This window comes from Pelodiscus sinensis, chromosome 18 (assembly GCF_049634645.1).
Source record: "Pelodiscus sinensis isolate JC-2024 chromosome 18, ASM4963464v1, whole genome shotgun sequence".
Lineage (NCBI taxonomy): Eukaryota > Metazoa > Chordata > Testudines > Trionychidae > Pelodiscus > Pelodiscus sinensis.
In genome coordinates this window covers 22,993,831-23,013,735 of record NC_134728.1, presented here as the reverse complement: position 1 = coordinate 23,013,735, position 19,905 = coordinate 22,993,831, and the positions used below count along the sequence as shown (strand labels likewise).

At 49.5% G+C, this 19,905-nt stretch overlaps 1 protein-coding gene across 1 annotated transcript; it reads right to left on the bottom strand.

The window, feature by feature from the left end:
• Positions 1-1,803: 1,803 nt before the first annotated feature.
• On the bottom strand, positions 1,804-19,196 carry R3HDML (R3H domain containing like). Its single transcript, XM_006132236.4, has 5 exons — positions 18,816-19,196; positions 12,819-12,937; positions 9,642-9,774; positions 5,746-5,861; positions 1,804-2,493 (listed from the first exon to the last, which is right to left on the bottom strand). The coding sequence occupies exons 1-5, from the start codon at positions 19,074-19,076 to the stop codon at positions 2,361-2,363; spliced, it is 762 nt and encodes a 253-aa protein (XP_006132298.2). The 5' UTR covers positions 19,077-19,196; the 3' UTR covers positions 1,804-2,360.
• Positions 19,197-19,905: the final 709 nt, after the last annotated feature.

Below are 19,905 nucleotides of genomic sequence, written 5' to 3'. Positions count from 1 at the left end.
AGGGCCGTGGAGAAATCAGCAAGTCCAACCCCCTGTGCTGAGGCAGGACCAAGTAAACCTAGATCATCCCCAACATGAGTTTGTTTACCCACCTTAAAAAACTCTAAAGATGGGGAGTCCACAATCTCCCTTGAAAGCCTATTTTTCAGAGCTCACATAACCCCAATAGTTAGAAAACTTTTCCTAATATCTAATGTAAATCTCCCTTGCTGCAGCTAAAGCTCCTAATTTCTTGTCTTACGGTCAGCAGACATGGAGATCAATTGATCACAGCCCTCTTTATAACAGCCCTGAACACCCAGAGGGTTATCAAGTCCCCACTTAGTCTGAGTAGCTTTCAGGACTAAACATGCCCAATTTTTAACTTTTCCTCAAAGGTCAGGTTTTCTAAACTCTTTGATCACTGTTGTTGCTCTCCTCAGGACTCTTTCCAGTTTGTCCCCATCTTTCCTAAAGTGCAGCACCCAGAACTGGACATCCTGCGCCAGCGAAGAACTCACCAATACTGAGTAGAGAGGGAAAATGACCTTCCATGACTTGCATACGACATGCCTATTAATACACCCCCAGAATGATTTGTCTTTTTTGTAACATGGTGGCTCAGATTCAATGTATGATCCACACCCTTTTCAGCAGCGCTACTGCCTGGCCAGTTATCCCCCAGTTTCTAGAGAAGCTGATTTTTTGTCCTTCCTAACCAAAGTACTTTGCGCGTGTCTGTATCGACTTTTACCTTGTTGATTTCAGACTGATTCTTCGATTTGTTGAGGTCGTTTTGAATTCCAATCCTGCCCCCCAAGTGCTTGCAGCCCCTCCTAGCACACATGCTGTTGTGCGGGAGTCCTGCCTGGAGAAAAGAGCCCTCCTCACCCAACCAAACAAGCAAATTGGCAGTTCATGCATTTGAGCCTTTGGTTTCAGTGAAGTTCATTGTCAGGACACGGGGAGTTACGCTAGCCAGGAAGAAACGATGCCTGCTCTGCGGGCGCTTGCAGGGCTTGCAAGCAGCTCTTCTTCCCAGCAGAGCGGTGCCTTGTCCACTCTCCCATCTGTCTCTAGCCAAAAACAACAGACTCAGGCTACGTCTGAACTGCAGCCTTTTGTCGGCAGAGAGTATGCTAATGAAGTGCTCATTAGCATTTGTCGTGATGTCATTTGCATATTTTCTGATGAGGCTTTTTGCCCAAAACCAAGCAGTGTAGATCGGTCCATTTTTGACCAAAAAACCCTTTTGCGCAAGAACCTAAAATCCTCATTTTGGGAGGAATAAGGTTCTTGTGCAAAAGGGATTTTTGTGCAAAACGAACCCATCTACACTGCTTGTTTTTGCACAAAAAGCCTCCGCAGAGAATATGCAAATGACAGCGTGACAAATGCTAATGAGCGCTTCATTAGCATACTCTGCGGGCAAAAGGCTGCAGTCTGGACATAGCCTTAGGAAAGATCCTTTTGATGCACTTCTGAGTCAACCTCACTGCAATGCCTTCCTTCCCCCACAAGGTGGAGCTCAGTACCAGGCATCTCCACCAGGCTGCTGCAAGAGCCACCCTTGGAAATGGAGCTGGTGAGGGGTTGCAAAAGCAGGTTGGTGGCTGGGTGCCCCTCATGTGTCTGGCAGGAGACCCTCTGCCAGCACCATCTGTACTATGACAAGTGGAGTCTAGCTCCAAAGAGGACGACGAGGCCTCTGTGTTGCCAGGGCATGTTCCCGGGAATGGGCCACCAGCAAAGACAGGCACAAGCATCTTGGTCCCAAGAGACGTTTATTGTAGGGTTCTGCCAAAGAGGCGAGTCGCTGGGGGGGGGGGATGCATGTGGAGCCACTGACAAGGAAGGTCGTGGGCCCGTATGGGGTGTCACCTCCCTGCCTGCTCAGCCCTGGCAGGGCCGTGGGTGATGAGAGGAAAGTCTGAGCACTACTGACAACGATCAGCTGCCTTACATGTGAGCAGGAGGCAAGTGAGGGGAACCTTAGAGCTGGGAACAAGACAGGCATCTCAGTGTGACTGCTCCTGCAATACCCCCCTACCTGCAACACCCTCATAGGAGAACCGCCACACACGTTCCCTCGGGAGCTGGGCAACAGAGACAGGGTGACAGCACAGTCAGTCCCTATACAGCACTCGGGGAGCAGGCTATAGCTGGGAGAGCAGAGAATAATGACAGGAAGATGCTGCCAGCTCTTGAGAGCCATTCCTGACTAAAGCTTCCTAAATGCAGCTTGGGGAGAAGCAGCCTGGAATGTCACTGTTATAAATAATTCCCCTAGTTTGCACAACATTGTCCATAGCATTTCCCTCGCTCTCCTGTCGCCAGCTGCAGCTCTACTTCTCCAACTGCCGGGAAGAGCTCTCCGAGGCTCAGAGCCCGCTCACTTTGTTGGATTGGAGTCCCGCGAAGCACATGTTGTTGCTGCAGAGGCCTCCATACCTGGGTGGGCAGGCAGAGCACGGTCTCCCCACCTTGTAAGGAGCTTCTCCTATCCAGTTGCCCCTGGAAAGGAAGGCATGGCATATGAGCGGCAGCATGCTTTGGGTGCACCTGAAACGTGTGTGTACCACACTGTCCCCTACTGCATAGACTCACACCTGTTCAAAAGTTGCTGATCCAGTTGCCCTCTAACCCTGCACACTATGGCTATGTCTACACTGGCGTGAACTTGCGCCAGAGCTATGCAAATGAGGCTAAGCGTGGAATAACGCCGAGCCTCGTTTGCATATATAATGAGCCGCCATTTTGCAGAAGAGGCTCTTGCGCAAGAAGGAGCTGTCTACACTGCCCCTTCTTACGCAAGAAAAACCCTCTTGCGCAATGCCGCTATTCCCAAAAATAATCAGCATAGCGGCATTGTGCAAGAGGGTTTTTCTTGCGCAAGAAGGGGCAGTGTAGCCAGCTCTTTCTTGCGCAAGAGCCTCTTCCGCAAAATGGTGGCTCATTATATATGCAAATGAGGCTCGGAGATATTCCACGCTTAGCCTCATTTGCATAGCCCTGGCACAAGATCACGCCAGTGTAGACATAGCCTAAAGGTACGTCTACACAGCAGCGCTATTTCAGAATAACTGATATTATTTTGAAAGAAGATAGTGCGTGTCTACACTACAAGCCCTTATTTTGAAGTCGCGCGGGAGGACTTCTTACTCCGACTCCTGTAACCCTCATTTTACAAGGAGTAAGGGAAGCCGAAGGAAGAGTGCTCTTCCTTTGACTTACTGCTGTATAGACCGAGCCAAAAGCCGAATTAAGCTATTTTGACTTAAGCTATTCAATTGACATTGCTGAAGTGGCGTAGCTTAATTCAACTTTAGCCCTGCTGTTTAGACGTGCGCTAATGATGCACTGTAACACTGTTCCAGCCCAGAGAGATTTCTTTGCTTCACGTGGGAGAGGTCTGTACTTTGGAAGCAAAAGAAGTCTAGAACTACCCATTAAGGTTATGTCTACATGACAGGGTTTTTGTGCAAAACTGGCCGTTTTTGTGCAAAAACCTGTGGAGCATCCATACCTCAAGCGCATTTTTACGCAAGTAAATTTACAGTAAATCAAAAAAATAGAGGGTTTTTTGTGGTGTAGGTATTCCCCTTTCTACAAGGAATAACTCCTTTTTGCGCAAGAGTGCTTGTGCAAAAAGGTGTTTGTAGACAGGCAACAGGGGTTTTTTGCACAAAAAGAGCCAATCAACAAAAGCACAGGTGCTTTTGTGGCTATTCTGTGAATAGCAATCAGAGCTTTCTTTTGAGAGAGCGTTCATGCAGTCTGGACTCTCCCTTGCACAAAAGTGCATTGCTTTTGCGATGCACTTTTGTAGTGTGGATGCGCTGTTGTGCAAGAAGTTTTGCAGAAGATCTCTTCCGCAAAAACCTTCTTGCGCAAGAAACCTGCAGTGTAGACGTAGCCTAAGGCTATGCCCCTAGTCTGTGCAACAAAACCAGTGACTGTAAACAGTGCTTTTGAGGATAGTTTCCCAGCTGGGGGCACTATAATTTGATCGGATGCTTATCTGTAGAGTAATGTCTAGAAATTCCCTTTTCCGAGAGTGCTTGATAGGAGAGGACGAGGAAGGACTAAAGCCTGAACGATGCAGTGTCTTGGCTGTCTCTGTAATAAGAGTCATAAGCAGGGCTTGACAATCTATGTAATCTTCTTGCCTGTGGCGAGTAGATTATATCCCGGAAGAGCTGGGTTCGGGCGATCTCTGCATGTGCAGAATGCTGGACAGCGCGGCTGGCGAGCAGGGCTCTCCAAGCCCTGGTCATAAGCAAGCATCACAATGCCCTGTGAGAATGCTATCTGGTGGGCATGCCTCTTTGTGTGTGTACCTGCATGCATGTGATACGCCAACAGGCAGAACTGAACCTGGGACCTCTGGGGCTTAGTGCACGAGCCTCCACCAGTTCAGCTAAAAGCCAGCTGCCTCTCAGCTAAGGCTGTAGAGCACGCTCATTCTTTCTTTCTCTGTAAGTGGTCTAAGTGCCACTCTACGGGACCGTGAATCACCCCAGAAGGTGTGTGGGTTGCACATGCAACAGTGTGAGTGTGCACCTACTTACAGACATGAGGGAGTGAAGGTGTTTAAACCCTGGATCACTGGTGTCAGGTGAAGCTGGACACACATGTCTAAGAACGTCTACACAGCAACATTATTTCGAAATAACGGAGTCCATGTCTACACAGCAGGCAGTTATTTCGAAATGCTGTTGAAATACTGTCAAGCTGGAGGACTTCTTACTCTGACTCCTGTAACCCTCATTGTACAAGGAACAAAGGAAGTGGGAAGAAGGGTGCTCTATTTCAAAATAAGTGCCGTGTAGACGCTTCCTATTTCAAAATAAGCTATTTCGAAATAAGATACGCAATTGATATAGCTCAATTTGCATAGCTTATTTCAAGTTAAGCTCTGTAGTGTGGATGCACCCTAACTCGTGCTCAAATTGCTATGATACCTCCTCTATCCAGCAGCATACTAGTGTAGCATGGCTCATATTCAGCCACCCCCAGGGGCCTAGGGAGCCGCAGCTGTGTAGGGGAAGAATTACTTGAGTCTGATCAGCAAGAGAGTTCTGAGTCCTGGCCAATGCTTGCAGCTCTGGCCTCCCCCAGAGGAACTCTATATGCACTGTGCTTGCTAAGCCCCTTGGAGGCAAAAGAAAACCCCTCTAGGGCTATCCACGCACCAAAGGAGAGCCCGACTGAGCAAAGGCTGAGAGCAACAGGGCATGAGTTACGCTGTTTCCTGCTTGGGCTGGTTCAACTCCATTGCTCCCGAGCCAGACTGTCCCAAATGCAGTAGGGCGCTGTGGGTGTGAGCGTGCAGGTAAGGCTGAGGGAGTTCGCAGCTTCCATTATGCCTCCCCTTCTGTCAGGAGTCCCTCAGGCAAACCAAGAGCAGGCTGAGATGGAACTTGGCCCATTGGTCAAGATCATTCCGTAAACAGCAAAATCAGGTGGGTGTGTTGGGAGCGGAAAGGCAGCCACCTGGATCTGACAACAACAATCCCTGCGTGACCCCAGGAGAGGGGACTGAAGCCTGAACCCACCTAAGCCCTGCTGCTCCAAGTGGAGAGGGGGAGGGCTTAGGCTTCAGGCCTGAGTCCTGCCACCCACGTCCGAAGCCCTTGGCCTTTGGCTTCAGCCCTGGGCCCCAGCAAGTCTCCACCAACTTCGGTGAGCCCATTCAAAGGGGGTTGAGACCTGCTTTTGGGGTCCCGACCCACCGTTTCAGAATGGCTGCCTTAGCTCACTTACTTGATGGCGTAGTTGCACACTAAGTACACTGCCTGCCGCCATGTGCTGCCCCACACTTTCATGTTAGTGCAGGTGTTGATGGCACAGCCGATTCTGTTGGAGGAGGCCCACACCATCTGCATCAGAGACAGTCAAACAGTAGCTATAAGGACGGGGTGGCCTACATCAAAGCAGAAGAATCAGGGTGAAGAACCCTAGAGCCTGCCAAGCAGAGGCAAATGGGCCTCTGTTTCTTCTATTCAGACAACTCTCTTTCCAGATAAATACACCCAAACTCTAAACACACCCCCACCTGATTGACTGAGCGGGTGCCTGTTGCTGAGTCGGCTTTGAGCTTTGCTGACTGATGGCAGAACCAATCTTCCAGCAAAGTAACTTCCCTTCTGAGGCACAATTTATGCCTGCAAAATTGATACCTGCCTTGTCAGGCCTTAGGTTGAAATGAGCTGTTCAAACTGGAGTATTTACTCCCTTGTTTACAGGTCCAGCCCAAACAGAGGCGCAAGGACTCGGTAAGGCCCACATCCTGGGATTGTACCTACCCCCTCAGCCCTTTCGAACATGCACCCTGCGGGGAGAGCCTTGTGGGAGCATGTTGTTGTGCACCGGTCAGACCCAGGCAGACTATCCAACTTGTTCAGATCACTGAGCAGAACTCTTCACGAAAGCAGTTGTTACGTCTCTCGTTCACTCCCTGATTCCCTAAAGCCCCTGCTCCAGACAGTACAAGGTCACAACAATAACAGCAGCCGTGGGACTAAGCCGCATTGAAGCTCTCAGACAGGAGGAAAGGGGATGCAGTCTATGTAAGCGGCAGACACCCGTGTAAATACCGGCAGGGGCATTGCCGGGGGCCAAGCAGAGCAGTGGAGCCAGGCAGTACACTGTTAATTAAAGGGTAGAAATGCTTTGCCACAAACCACGGAAAGTAAAAGTTTGTGCTGGCGGCACTCCTCCTGGATTGCCCTGGGGGATGAAGGGGCCGTATTTAATGAGCAGCCAGACATTTCTGTACACTAAATAGCCGCTCTGTTATGAAAAAGCTAATTTATGATTAGCAAGGTAGGAAAGGGCTTCCCCCCGTATTTAGCAATTTTGAATAAAGGAGAAGAATTCGTGCCCATTGGCCAAAATCTTGCAGCTGTGCTCCAGAACGTGGAGAGAAACCTCCCCGCAGCTCTTTGATGTAAGCAAACGGATCCACTGAAAAGCAGTGTGTGTGCTACAGGGCAGCAGCTCTGAGTGTACAGCTCTGTGAATAGCTGCCTTTCTGTGCTGGCAAGTGCTCTACAAGGTATCCCAAGACGATGGATACTGCCGAGGGCCGGCAGCCTATCAGGAATAGGGAAGTTAAGTATCGGTTAATTGAATAGTCAATTAACCTTATTAATTCTGTTACTTGACTATTCTATAGTCCCTGGGGGCAGGGCCAGCAGCTGGTACGCTTTGGCCCCACTCCCAGGGAGTCCTCTGACACTCCAGGCTGTTGCCTCTATATCAGAGGCAGCAGCGCAGGGTGCCATGAGGGAAGCCAGTTTAAAAACCAACTCCCCTTGTGGACTGGCTGCCTGTCATGCTGCACTGCTGCCTCTGATACAGAGGCAGCAGCGTGGGGTGGCAACAGCCCCATGTCCAGAGCTGGGTCTGAACTCCTGGACCTGGTGCGAGCTGGAACTGAGCGGGGCTGCCTTTAAATGGAGAGCCGCAGCAGGGGTAGCTCCTGGACCCAGTGCAAGCCAGGACTGAACCTGCCTGCTAAAACATTTACTGGCAAGGGATGGGGGGAATGCGTATAGTCTATAGCATTAATCTATAAGCTTTTCTTATCGGTTAATCGACTACACTATTACATTCCTAATCAGGAATGCTAACTCCTGCCTTCCTTTGGCCTCATCTCTGTGCTTTAAGTCATACAGCCTCCCAGAATCATTCATCCACCTTCCACTAGCTCAGCCACAACAGAAAACATTGCTCCCCTCCCCCTGCAGAGGGAGCGATGGAAAATGCAGCTACTGCTGCTAGGAAAAGAGCTCGTGTTTGGGTGGTGCTTCTTAATGTGCTTGTTTACAATGAATGTTGGCAAGGGACAGATCAAGGGCCTCGCTGCTGGGGTCTTTAAGTGGGATGGCTCATTGCCCTAAGGAGCTGCAGTGGCAAGCATGGGTGTCAAGATTGTATAGTTTCTGGTGGTGCCCAAGAAGGGTCCAAGCAGAGCCAACCCATCCATAGGATGGATGAGGACAACCACCCTGGCTTTGTGCTTTGGGGGCCCCAGGCTTCAGTGGGATGCGGAGTCCACGGTGGCCATCAGGGTTAGAGGGGACCTGGCATGGGCAGCAGTAAGTGACCTGCCCCCAGCCCAGTATTGCTTGGGGGAGGGTTGGGAGCCAGAATGGTGGGGGCAGGGCTTGGAGAAAGGGTGGAGTGGGTGTGGGCAGGGTGGAGTGGGGCAGGCTGCTGCCAGCCCCCAGTTCCCCTAACCACCAGGCCACCCTGGACCCCATATTCCCCTGAAGCACAGGGCCTCCCCAAAGTGTGGGGCCTGAAAATATAAGCCCAAACATTGCTGGAGCAGGGGCACCATGGTCCTATATAACTCGCCTCCTAAGGTAGCAAGATAATGCCCCTGATGTGTACTGAGTCCCAATCCAGGTGCGCTACCGAGGGCTCAGTGCCTGGGTCTGCCTCCCCCAGGCCTCCCATCCTCTGCCACAAGACACAACCCTGGGCCTGTCAGAAGGGCTGGCTTCTTGGGAAGCCTGCTGGGATTTTTTGCTAAATTGCAGTGCATTTTTGTCAGCTTGTGCCTCTGCATCAGACTCAGGAGAAGTTTTGCATCTTCTCCTCTGACCCCCCGGAAAAGTCTGTATCCCCTGAGTTTCCACATTTAGAATGATTCTTATTTGTGAGTTTTGTTGCCGTCGCTATAAGGAGCCCTCCTCATAGGCCAGGATCCCACTATGCCGGGTGCTGGACAAGCACTGGGTGGCAGGGCATTCTGTCCCACCAACAGGAAAAAGAACAGCACAGAACTTCCCCCTCTCTGACCCTGGGAAAGCATTCTGATCCAGGCACGTTTTGTTTACCGTTGCCCATGCACAAGGTTGCCAGCTTCTGCTGGTTTTCGTCCACCTCGTTTTTTTTCCTACCAGCGTTACAAAAGTGACACGCACATGAAGTAAGGGCACGTGAAGTGAGCTGCAAGCAGGTTGTACACAATATTGACTATGAGAGCCCTCTGCGGCCAATCAAAGCACTGCTACAGTTTGATCGTCACAACCCACCAAGTCTAGGTGCTCAAGCTCAGTTAGGGTATGTCTACACTACCCCGCTAGTTCGAACTAGCGGGGTAATGTATGCATACCGCACTTGCTAATGAAGCCCGGGATTTGAATTTCCCGGGCTTCATTAGCATAAGCGGGGAGCCGCCATTTTTAAATCCCCGCTGCTTCGAACCCCGTGCAGCGCGGCTACACGGGGCTCAAACTAGGTAGTTCGGAATAGGCACCCTATTCCGAACTACCTAGTTCGAGCCCCATGTAGCCGCGCTGCACGGGGTTCGAAGCAGCGGGGATTTAAAAATGGCGGCTCCCCGCTTATGCTAATGAAGCCCGGGAAATTCAAATCCCGGGCTTCATTAGCAAGTGCGGTATGCATACATTACCCCGCTAGTTCGAACTAGCGGGGTAGTGTAGACATACCCTTAGCAAAGCTACCCTATCCCGGGAGACCCTCTTGGTTACAACAGTCTTGCAGCCTGCTGAGAGATGAAGGAGGGCCATTCATGTGCCCGCTCACTATCCTAGGTTGCCCCTCACTGATCTGGCTCCTGGTTTGGGCTTGTCAGAATACTTAACAAGAGCGCCGTCCTGCCGCAAGCAACTCTGGCTTCGTACCTGGGTGTAATGGCTGCAGACAGAACCACTGCATTTGGAGGGGCACCTGGGATTGCATTCACGAGGGTAGGGGAAGGAGTAATGCTGCTTCTCGTAATACCAGGATTTCACTAGATCCACGACTGACCGGTACCTGTGGAAGATCACACACATTATTCCCATTATTCCTCCATGATATCCAGGGATAAGAAGCAAACCCAGAGGAACCTGGCCAGACCAGGCCTGGCAGAGACTTGCCCCAAGGCGCCTTCATATCTCTGTTTCCTAGAGAGGAACTTTGCCTCAGCTGTGTTGGAGCAGGTGCCCGTCTGGCTCCCTCAGGACCGAGAGTGGAACTGAGTTCCCAGGCAGCTGAGAAGGGATATCAGAGAGTGGAGGAAACCTGTTTGTGCCATAATGAGCAAAATGGGGAACAGAGCAAGAGGGGTATGAAAATGAAATGTGAGTCAAAGTTTCCCCTGGGTCTCTCCAGGTGTTAAGGACTCTGGGGCAGCATAATGTTGCTCTCCTGCATTGTGAGCTGTGAGCGTGAATACCTGGGGCATGTACAACAGAGACTCCAAAAATCTGGCCCTCTCTGGCTGCATTCTTATCCCATTAAAGCCCCTGTGTGTTGTCAGTGCAAGAAAAAGGGAGACTTTTTCCAGGAAGGAGAAAACATCCCAAGTGATCCAACTCAAATCTTGATTCATTTCTCTCAGGGTGTGTCTAGACTACAGGTTTTTTTTTAAAAAAGGGGCCTTTTTTTGAAAAAAACTTCCTCTGCATCTAGACTGCTGCCGTGTTCTTTTGAGAGTAAATTGAAACAGCATGGCAGTTTTTTCGACTGCGGAAAACCTCATTTTACGAGGCAGAACGCCTTTTTTCGAAAGTGCTCTTTTGAAAAAAGGCGCTCTGTAATGCAAACTTGCTTTTTCGAAAGAGAGCATCCAGACTGCCTGGGTGCTCTTTTTCGAAAAAGCAGCTTGCTTTTTCAAAAGTACTGGTTGTAGTCTAGACGTTCTTTTTCAAAAGAGGCTTGCAGTCTAGATGTAGCCTCAGATAGCTTCGTCTCCTTTTCTTGCCGCGTTAGCTAACTTGTCCAAAGTGCTGTGTTTTTGAACGAGAACTTTTCTCCTTCATGGCCCATCCCCTGCTCCCATAGTCCAATGGCATCCTGCAGTGACTCTAGATACAAATCTCTTCACGAAGGCCAGCAGGAACACGGGTCTGTGCCAGTGAGTTTCTCTGCATATTAATTGTCAGTTCCTGCTACTGAAAGCTGAGCAGCTCAAGCGCTGCAGAGCAAGCTGAGACATGCCCTTCATCGTTCATTCCATGGTAAGTCACGCTCCTCCCCAAACAAATATGGAGCCTTTTCTCTAAGCCAGTGATGGGCAACAATTGGCCTGTTGGCCAGATGTGGTTCAACAGGCTTAGTCCCTGGCGGGCTGCCGCTGCTATATTTACCTGCGCCTCCACAGGGAAGGGTGCTTGCTGCTCTTCTTGGCTGCAGATCACTGTTCCCAGCCAATTGGAACTATGAGAAATGGTGTCCCCATCCATGCCACTTCCTGCAGCTTCCTTTGGCTGGGAACGGTGATCCACAGCCAACAGGAGCTGCAAGTACCCATATCTGCAGAAGCGCAGGTAAATAAAGCAGTGGCAGAATTCCAGAATCCCAAGAATCCCAAGAATCCCAAGCACTGTTACAAACTGGGGGCTGACAGGCTAAGTAGCAGTTTGGCAGAAAAAGACCTTGGGATTACAGTGGATGAGAAGCTGGATATGAGTCAACAGTGTGCCCTTGTAGCCAAGAAGACTAATGGCATATTATGGTGCATTAGAAGGAACATTTCCAGCAGATCCAGAGAAGTGATTATTCCCCTTTATTCAGCACTGGTGAGGCCACATCTGGAGTATTGTGTCCTGTTCTGGGCCCTCACTATGGAAAGGATGTGGATGCATTGGAGAGGGTCCAGCGGAGGGCGACCAAAATGATTAGGGGGCTGGAGCACATGACCTATGAGGAGAGGCTGAGGGATTTGGGCTTATTTAATCTGCAAAAGAGAAGAAGGAGGGGGGATTTGATAGCAGTCTTCAACTTTCTGAAGGGATGTTCCAAAGAGGATGGATGGGGGATGGAGAGGATGTTCCAAAGAGGCTGTTCTCAGTAGTGACGGATGATAGAACAAGGAGCAATGGCCTCAAGTTGCAGTGGGAGAGGTCCAGGTTGGATATTAGGAAAAATTATTTCACTAGGTGGGTGGTGAAGCACTGGGATGGGTTCCCTGGGGAGGTGGTGGAATCTTCATCCCTAGAGGTTTTTAAGTCTCGGCTTGACAAAGCCCTGGCTGGGATGGTTTAGTTGGGATTAGCCCTGCTTTGGGCAGAGGGCTGGATTCGATGACCTCTTAAGGGCTCTTCCAGCCCTAGGATTCTATGATTCTAGGAACCCTGGTGAACTGCCGCCATCTTATTGCCCTCCCCTGCTCTGAGCTGGGACTCAGAGTCACACCAATGCAAACAAGTGCTAGGGGTTCAGCTCCTACCTGTGGAGATGCAGGTAAATATAACAGTGGCCCACCAGGCTATGTCTACACTGCCATTTTTTCTGGCCTGAGTATGCAAATGAGGTATGGATTAGCATATCACAGTGCCTCATTTACATAATTTATGCACAGGGTTTTTGTGGAAAAAAATAGTGCGGACTTTTTTTTACACTACTTTTATTTCCACAAAAACCTTTGCACAAAAACAGCGTGCATAAATTATGCAAATGAGATATGGTGATATGCTAATCTGCACCTCATTTGCATACTCACTGCCAGCAAAACCAGCAGTGTAGATGAAGCCTCAGGTGATAAGCCTGTTGAACCACATCCTCAGACCAACAATGAACCTGGCCCAGAATCATTTTGTCGGTCTTGGGCTTGCCCCTTGCCCACTTGAGCAGCACCCCCCCCCCCAAAGTCCTGTTGCTTGCTTTCATTTTGTTCACAGGGGAGCCAGGAGCTTCTGAGCATGAACTAGGGGTCACCATCAGGCACCCAGGAATGAAGCTGCTAGTACTGACCTCCGTCGAACAAGCTCAAATTTTGTTCCAGGCAGGGTTCTACTCAGACTCCCCAGTTCTCCCGGTGTCTGCAAAGAACGAGGACTTTGACCACATGTGATGCTGCGTGCATGATCACTCACCTGCCAGAGTAGATGGAGAGGTTCTGGCCAATGTATTTCATCAGCTGTGGTGGCCCATGGTCCCATATGCACTGTGCGGCCCAGGCTTCAGCAGACTTGGCTAGTCTCTCATCCCACACCTGGGTGAGGAAAAAAATAGGCCGACAATATATGTCACGAGGCTACAAGCCAGCGCAGGAATGAGTGACTCATCCCCTGCAGAATCAAAGGGAAGCATTTAACCATGATGTATATTCAGGAGAGCCACCTTAGAATCCAAGAAAGCTGGTCCAGGAAAGACCTTTAGGTCCCTGTATTATGCAGGGCACTTCCTACACCATTCCCACTTGTGATCACACTCATTCGGAGAAGAGCAGTGGCCTTTCACCTGTCTTTCTATATAATGGGCCTGGTGTGGGGTATTTCTCAGCAAACACTGCCCGATGTTCAAATTTGAGCAAAACCAAAGGACAAAGGTTTTCTCAAAACCAGCTGGTCAGAGAGTTGTGGGATGTGTCTACATTACAATGTAAGGCCAGGTTCAAACTCAGATGCTAGCCTAACCCCCTTCCCTGTACACACAAATCACACTGACCTAGGGTCCCCAGACACCATGGGGGTGGAGGCTCTGAGCTTTAGGCAAGGCAGGACCCAGAGTTCAAGCCTTATTGCTGTACAGTGAAGATGCAGCTGTACTTGGCAGATGCTCTGGGAGCCTGCCAAAAGTATTCCACAGTCCAACTGGCCGACTTTCTTTGTCTCTTGGACAATCAAGTTTTCCCACGTTACACCATGAGCAAAGGGCCAGAATGGCCTTATTTTGGGCTCACATAAATCAGAGTAGACACTAGCATTCCATTTGGGACCCAGGATTCAACAAGTCCTAACCAGGGGTTACCAGGAAGTGTAGATGTTTAAGAACTTGGTGAACAAAACCAGAAGGGGCTACCTCAGGTTGCACAAACTCTGGTCTTACACTGCAGTGTAGACACACGCAGAGACTCCAGTCAGCTGGTGCGTTGCTCATCCGGTCCTTCTCATGGGTTCTGCCCTATAGGCCTGTAACAGTATGGCCGCTCTCCGAGTTACGAACGAGTTACGGACCAAGACTTGGTCTGTAACTCAAACTGTTCGTAACTCGGATCCCATAGAGTTACATGGCGACCGCGCTGTTTGTAAGCGCGGATCGCCATTCGTAACTCGGATCCGCATTTACGACCACTTTGGTCGTAAGTGCGTTTGGTCGTTAGTGGAGGTGGCCATAAGTTGGGGAGCGGCTGTATGGCCTTTCTGTAGCCATGTTGGAAGGTCTGTGCTAGGCCTGAACCAAAGCCACCTTCTGCAGCCAGACTGAAGAGTAGCAGCCATTACTGTAAGGCCTGGAGTCACAAAGGGTATGTCTACACTACCCTCCTAGTTCGAACTAGGAGGGTAATGTAGGCATACCGCACTTGCAAATGAAGCCCGGGATTTGAATTTCCCGGGCTTCATTTGCATAAGCGGGGAGCCGCCATTTTTAAAACCCCGCTGGTTCGAACCCCGTGCAGCGCGGCTACACGGGGCTCGAACTAGGTAGTTTGGACTAGGCTTCCTATTCCGAACTACCGGTACACCTCGTTCCACTAGGAAGCCTAGGCCGAACTACCTAGTTCGAGCCCCGTGTAGCCGCGCTGCACGGGGTTCGAACCAGCAGGGTTTTAAAAATGGCGGCTCCCCGCTTATGCAAATGAAGCCCGGGAAATTCAAATCCCGGGCTTCATTTGCAAGTGCGGTATGCCTACATTACCCTCCTAGTTCGAAGTAGCGGGGTAGTGTAGACATACCCATACTCACAGTTCCATCTAAATTGTATTACAAAGTGTCACACCAGGTTGTGAGGAGGGACTTTTCCCTGATAGCTCCCCCACTGTCACCAGATAAAGGAACAGATCACAAGATGGGTAAAGAAAACTTAAGTCACACCATTCTGTCTGGCAAGAAACTGCTTATCAATAGAGGATGTTGTGGAGTCCTCATCCTATGATCATTGTCACTACACTTTCCTATTGTTTGACTGTGTGGTCTCTGTCTGGTTTGTAACTGTTTCTGTCTGCTGGATAATTAATTTTGCTAGGTGTAAATCAATTAAGGTGGTGGGGTATGATTGGTTAGGTAATTTTGTTATGATTGGTTAGTAAAATTATACTAAAATAATTGGTTAAGGTATAGCTAAGCAAGACTCAGGTTTCATTATATAAGCTGGGGTTCAAGAAGGAGAAGAGAAGAAGATCATCAGGAGTAACAGAAGGAAGAGGAGGCTGAAAGAGGACCAGGAGGAGGGAGAAGACCTGGAAAGAAGAACTCACCTCTGAGACACAGCCTAAGACCAGAGAGACTGATATTGCCTGTCCAACAGAGGAAGTCTCCCTACCTGTGTCAGGATTGGTGAGCATGACACTGTGTGCTTAGCATGTGTATTCTGCTTGTTTGGGATTTGTCAATAAATACAGTATAAGGATATTACTGTGTGAGGCTCTTTCAAGTGGCTAAAGATCCTGCCAACCCATGGGTTGTTACACCCTGAGCCCTAGGAATTGGGTAAGGGTGGGTGTATAAATTAATAGGGTTGCACCTTGAGCCCTAGGAACTGGATAAAGGTGTATGTCCCTACAGTGTGGAAGGGATAAAGGAATGTGTGCGGGTAACAGGCCGTTTTCTAATGCCTTGTCCAGCTGTCCAAGAGAGGCCATGCTACAGCCCAATACATCTCAGATCTCTAGTTTGGACCAAGGGAAACTCATCTAATTTCTGATACCGCTATGAACCTTTCACTAATTCAGAGGCAACAATCCCATGAAAGGCCCCTCCGCCTTGCAGTGCTATGCCTGGCCATTCGCTAGGTGTGCTCCAAACAGAGACTCGGAGATTTGAACAGCAGAACTCCTGCTCTCCTCTCTGCTCTGCAAAGTTCTCTGCAACGCAGGCGGAAGCAATGGTTCCAGCTTCATTTCCTGCCATTGCTTCCATAACATGTGTGGTCAGCTGAAAATCCAGGGCCCAGTGTAGAGGGCTTACAGGTCATGGCACATGGGGCCTGCTACCTGGAAGCAGGGAAGCCAACCCCTCAGGGGGAAAGGATGGGATTGGCAGAAAACAGTGAGCTTGTCCCTTGTGGCAGACAGCAGAGGAAGTTTTCTGTATCACCCACTGTTCTCAGGCAGCTCAGAATTACTGTCAGGAACACAGGGCAGAGGCGAAAGAATGAGGCAATTTTGGCCACCACTGGCCAACAGGTTCCCAATAAACCAATTCCGGATTTCACTGGGTGGGGGCAACCAGGGGTTAGTTCTGGGTACCGTTAAGTGGGTGAGACACACGGGTCAGCTCTCACTGCCAGTCAGTAAAGGGCATGAGTTGGCTCCACCAAAAGGGTCCATTATGGGTGGCTTCTCGATGTTGCTACATAAGGGATACACAATAGTTCTGTTTGTGGGGTGCTCAGGTTGGATCACACTTGCTGGTATGTCTGTGCTTCGCATGCACTTGGCCTCAACGGACAGCTTCCAAAATCAGATCAGTGATTTTCCTTTTCTCTGCCAGGCACAACTGGGGCTGTCTCCCAAGCAGCTCAGGGTGGGTGAGGAAGTTTTAAAGACTGGGTAAAGGAAACAGCTGCTCTAAGCAGTTACAATAACCAAGGAGCTGGGATAGTGGTGTTTAAATGATGGATGCTGTTATATACGTACAGCAGGGAGCTCTAGCTCTGGAGCAGGGTGTGCGATGCCTTTTAACTCCATACCTCGGACCCCCCCTTGCACCTCCAGAAAATGGAGCCTACCTCTCAGAAGTGCTGATGTCAAAGGGAGCAGGAGGTGCTTCAACCTCCTTGCAAATTAGGCCTGCAGTTATCTCTGGGCATCGCTGGCTGGGTCAGATCTGTATGCACAGTGTGTGAATTCAACTGCAAGCACCTGGAAGCTGTGGCCAGGTCTTCTTCTGAATATGTACAGCACCAAGCATGCTGTTAGCATGCAAACATTCACAGTAGAAATGACCAGCGATTGCTTTACCAGACCTGGGGGGAGAAGATGGTACATTTCCACGCAGGGCAGATAACCCCAGCAGGCAGCTTTGTTTGGGCAGCACGGGCAAAAGTGGCTTTGGGTAGATTTAGGGGGACATGACTGTGCCTGGTTTGTAGCAGATGATGTTTGGTTTTGCCCAGCATGGGCCTGGTCATGGGAGGCCCTGAGGCCCTTGAGTTAAAAGGTGCTCAGAGCTCTGCAGAATCAGGCCCATAGGGAGGTCTCTCTTCTGTCAGTTGATGATTTTTCAAGCAGAGTCCCAGAGCCTGGAATGGAACCTAGAGCTTGGCACTTTCCCTACAGAGTAGCTGTCAGAGCAGGTAAGGCAGAGCGAGGTGGAACGCCAAGGGCCTGCTCCGAAGCCTGATGCAGTCACTGGGCAAATTCCCACTGGACAGACTCCCATGGGTGTTGGATCAGGACTTGGGCTGGTTTTTATCCCGGTTGTATAGTTCCTACAGGACACATGTGTAAGACACAAAACCAACACTCGGTGGTTAGCACTGGCAACCGAGTGAGCCAACAGGGAATCAAGAATTGCCCAAGGAAAGCAAGCCCGGGCTTCCTGGAAGATGCTGTGAAATATCAGTTACCTTCTTTGCACTCACCATCTCCCCTCCCCAACTGCTGCTCTCAGAGCTGCTAGCTGGGAAAGGCAATATAAGGTGGCAGCTTTTCCTCTCCTCACCTCTTCTCTGCTGACAGCAAAAAGCAACTGCTACAATTATCATGAACAAAGAGCTCAGAAAGGTTGCCTGCGAGCTGCATGATGCCAGTTGATGCAGAGCTCAGCCATGCACCTAGAGTTCCCCCTGCCCTTAGCTCCTCACTTTTTCCTTTGTGAAATAGGCTCTATATGCAGTGCGTCCCTCCCTGTCTGCAGATCTAAACCCCCCTTTCCCTCCGCCCAGAGTCTGCAGCAGGGTAGCAAGAGCTGCCTCATCAGGGTTTGTCTAAACCCAGAGGTTGCCCTGGTTTAACTAAAAGGAGGATGTGAACCTGGCATGACTCTGCATGAACCTGGCTTGGGTTGGTGTGATTTGTCCCTTGCAGCCTGAACTGATATAAATCAGCTTTAAGCCAAGTCACACATACAGCTGCCTCAGATCAGTATCAGTGAGTTAAATGGTAAATGTGTGAAAAAATTGCCTGTCGACCAGAAGGTGAAATATACCAAGAGCTGGAACTTCTATTAACAAATGGAAGCAGAGGTGCTGGGGTATAATGCTGGCACACACTGTACAGAACTGATGGGCACTGCCTGGGCGAGGCGTAACATATGGCAGGCAAGCTTAAGATTTCCCCTTTCCTTTCCTCATCCAGGTCCCTCCCAGAAACCGTGCTGATCACAAGGAATAATCATAGAAAACCGAGCAAGTCTAACTAGCACTGAGCATTGCTGAGTAACCGTGTGGGCTTATTGTTAACTTCCGTATGCCCTCTCCACTCCCTGCATCTGGTTGGGGGGTTACGCCCCTTGACTGTGCCATGTTTGACTTTGGTCAGGTAGTGCCCTGGGACTAAGGCTGTGATGCTGCATGGTACTGGGCTAGTGTAACCCATACACCAAGTGTGGTTCACTGACCAATGCAGTGGCACCTAGACCATAGCAACAGCTAAGCCCAAGAGACCTCTACAGCACAGGCTGGGAGCCAGCTGACTTTTAGCTCAGAGGGTAGAGGCTCCTATACTCAGCTTCAGAAGTCCCAGGTTCAAATCACCATGGTGGCGGTTACACTAGCACATAGCTTGTTGCCAAGAATCAACAGTTCACACTAATAACATTGCCAGTGCCTGAGCCTGGCATCTGATGTAATGGGCACTGCCCGTCCAGCAGGGCTCTATTCTGCAGCAAGGCAGTTCTTCCTTTCCACCCACTTCAACTCAGAGGATGCCCTTGCCCTAAGCCCCACCATCATTCCTTCTCCCTGCAGCAAGAATGGCAAAAACTTACCATGTACTCCATGTTGGCAGCTGGCGGAGAGACCTGTGCCCGTACTTGGTTGTGGTAGTCCAAAAGAGCACTCATGTCCCACGGAGAGATGTATCGCTTTCGGCGACTCCTCGGCACCCCGAGGGCAGACACTAAACCAGCCTGAGGGCTGCTGGAGGGATACAATAGCTCAGTGGCATTGGACAGTATAAAAGAGCTTGATTTCGGTATAATCCAGAAGACCAAGCTGATGAAATACAGGTGCATGTGCAATAGGGTCATTGTAAGTTGCTGTTGTTGTTTTGTTTATTGTTTTGCAATGTGCCTACTTTCAAATGAAACAAAACAAAAAGAAATGAAAAAAAAATAATGCAAATCTAAATAATGCAAATCTTCCTGCGGATGGTGTATCTGTAAAAGGAAACAATAGAGGCACCGTTTATTTTTTTATTTCACACGAAAATCATGGAAATAATTCTTTCCAGACTAAAAAAACAAAACAAAACACTGACGGATGCTTTTCCACAAGCAAAATACGTTTTAAAAAAAGAAGGTATCTTTCATAAGCTGGAATTCCTGCTGATACATAAGAGCAAACTCCCTGGCACCAGCTGTGAAATCTTTTGGTGGTTCTTTTTTAATCTGAGTGCAAGAACTTGCTCACATTTTTTCACTTTTCACAACCCCGGGTAATTAATAACATGATGTGACTTAGCTTAAGGTTACAGCCTCTCTGATTTCACAGGCTTTCAGTATGTTTAGCAAATCCCCCCAAAACCTGAAATCTTACTCCAATAAAGAAACAAACAGCAAGTTCTAAAAGGATCAGTAAGAAATCTCAAATAACCTTTTTCTTGGGGGAAGCAAAATCAACCACTTCCAACCAAGATTTAAAAAACAAAACAAAAGCCCCTCTCTCTCTTTTTTTAGTAGATGCACCTTCTAACATCAGCGAAAGACATTTCCCAAAGAAGCTGAGAGGACATTTCCCAGACAACATACCTTGAGGACTGAGCCAAGAGCAGCTGAGAAATGTTAGCTGCTGCTGCAAGAGACTGGGAGATTGACCTTTGCAAACAACCTGCTCAGGCACATGTGGCAGAGAGATTTA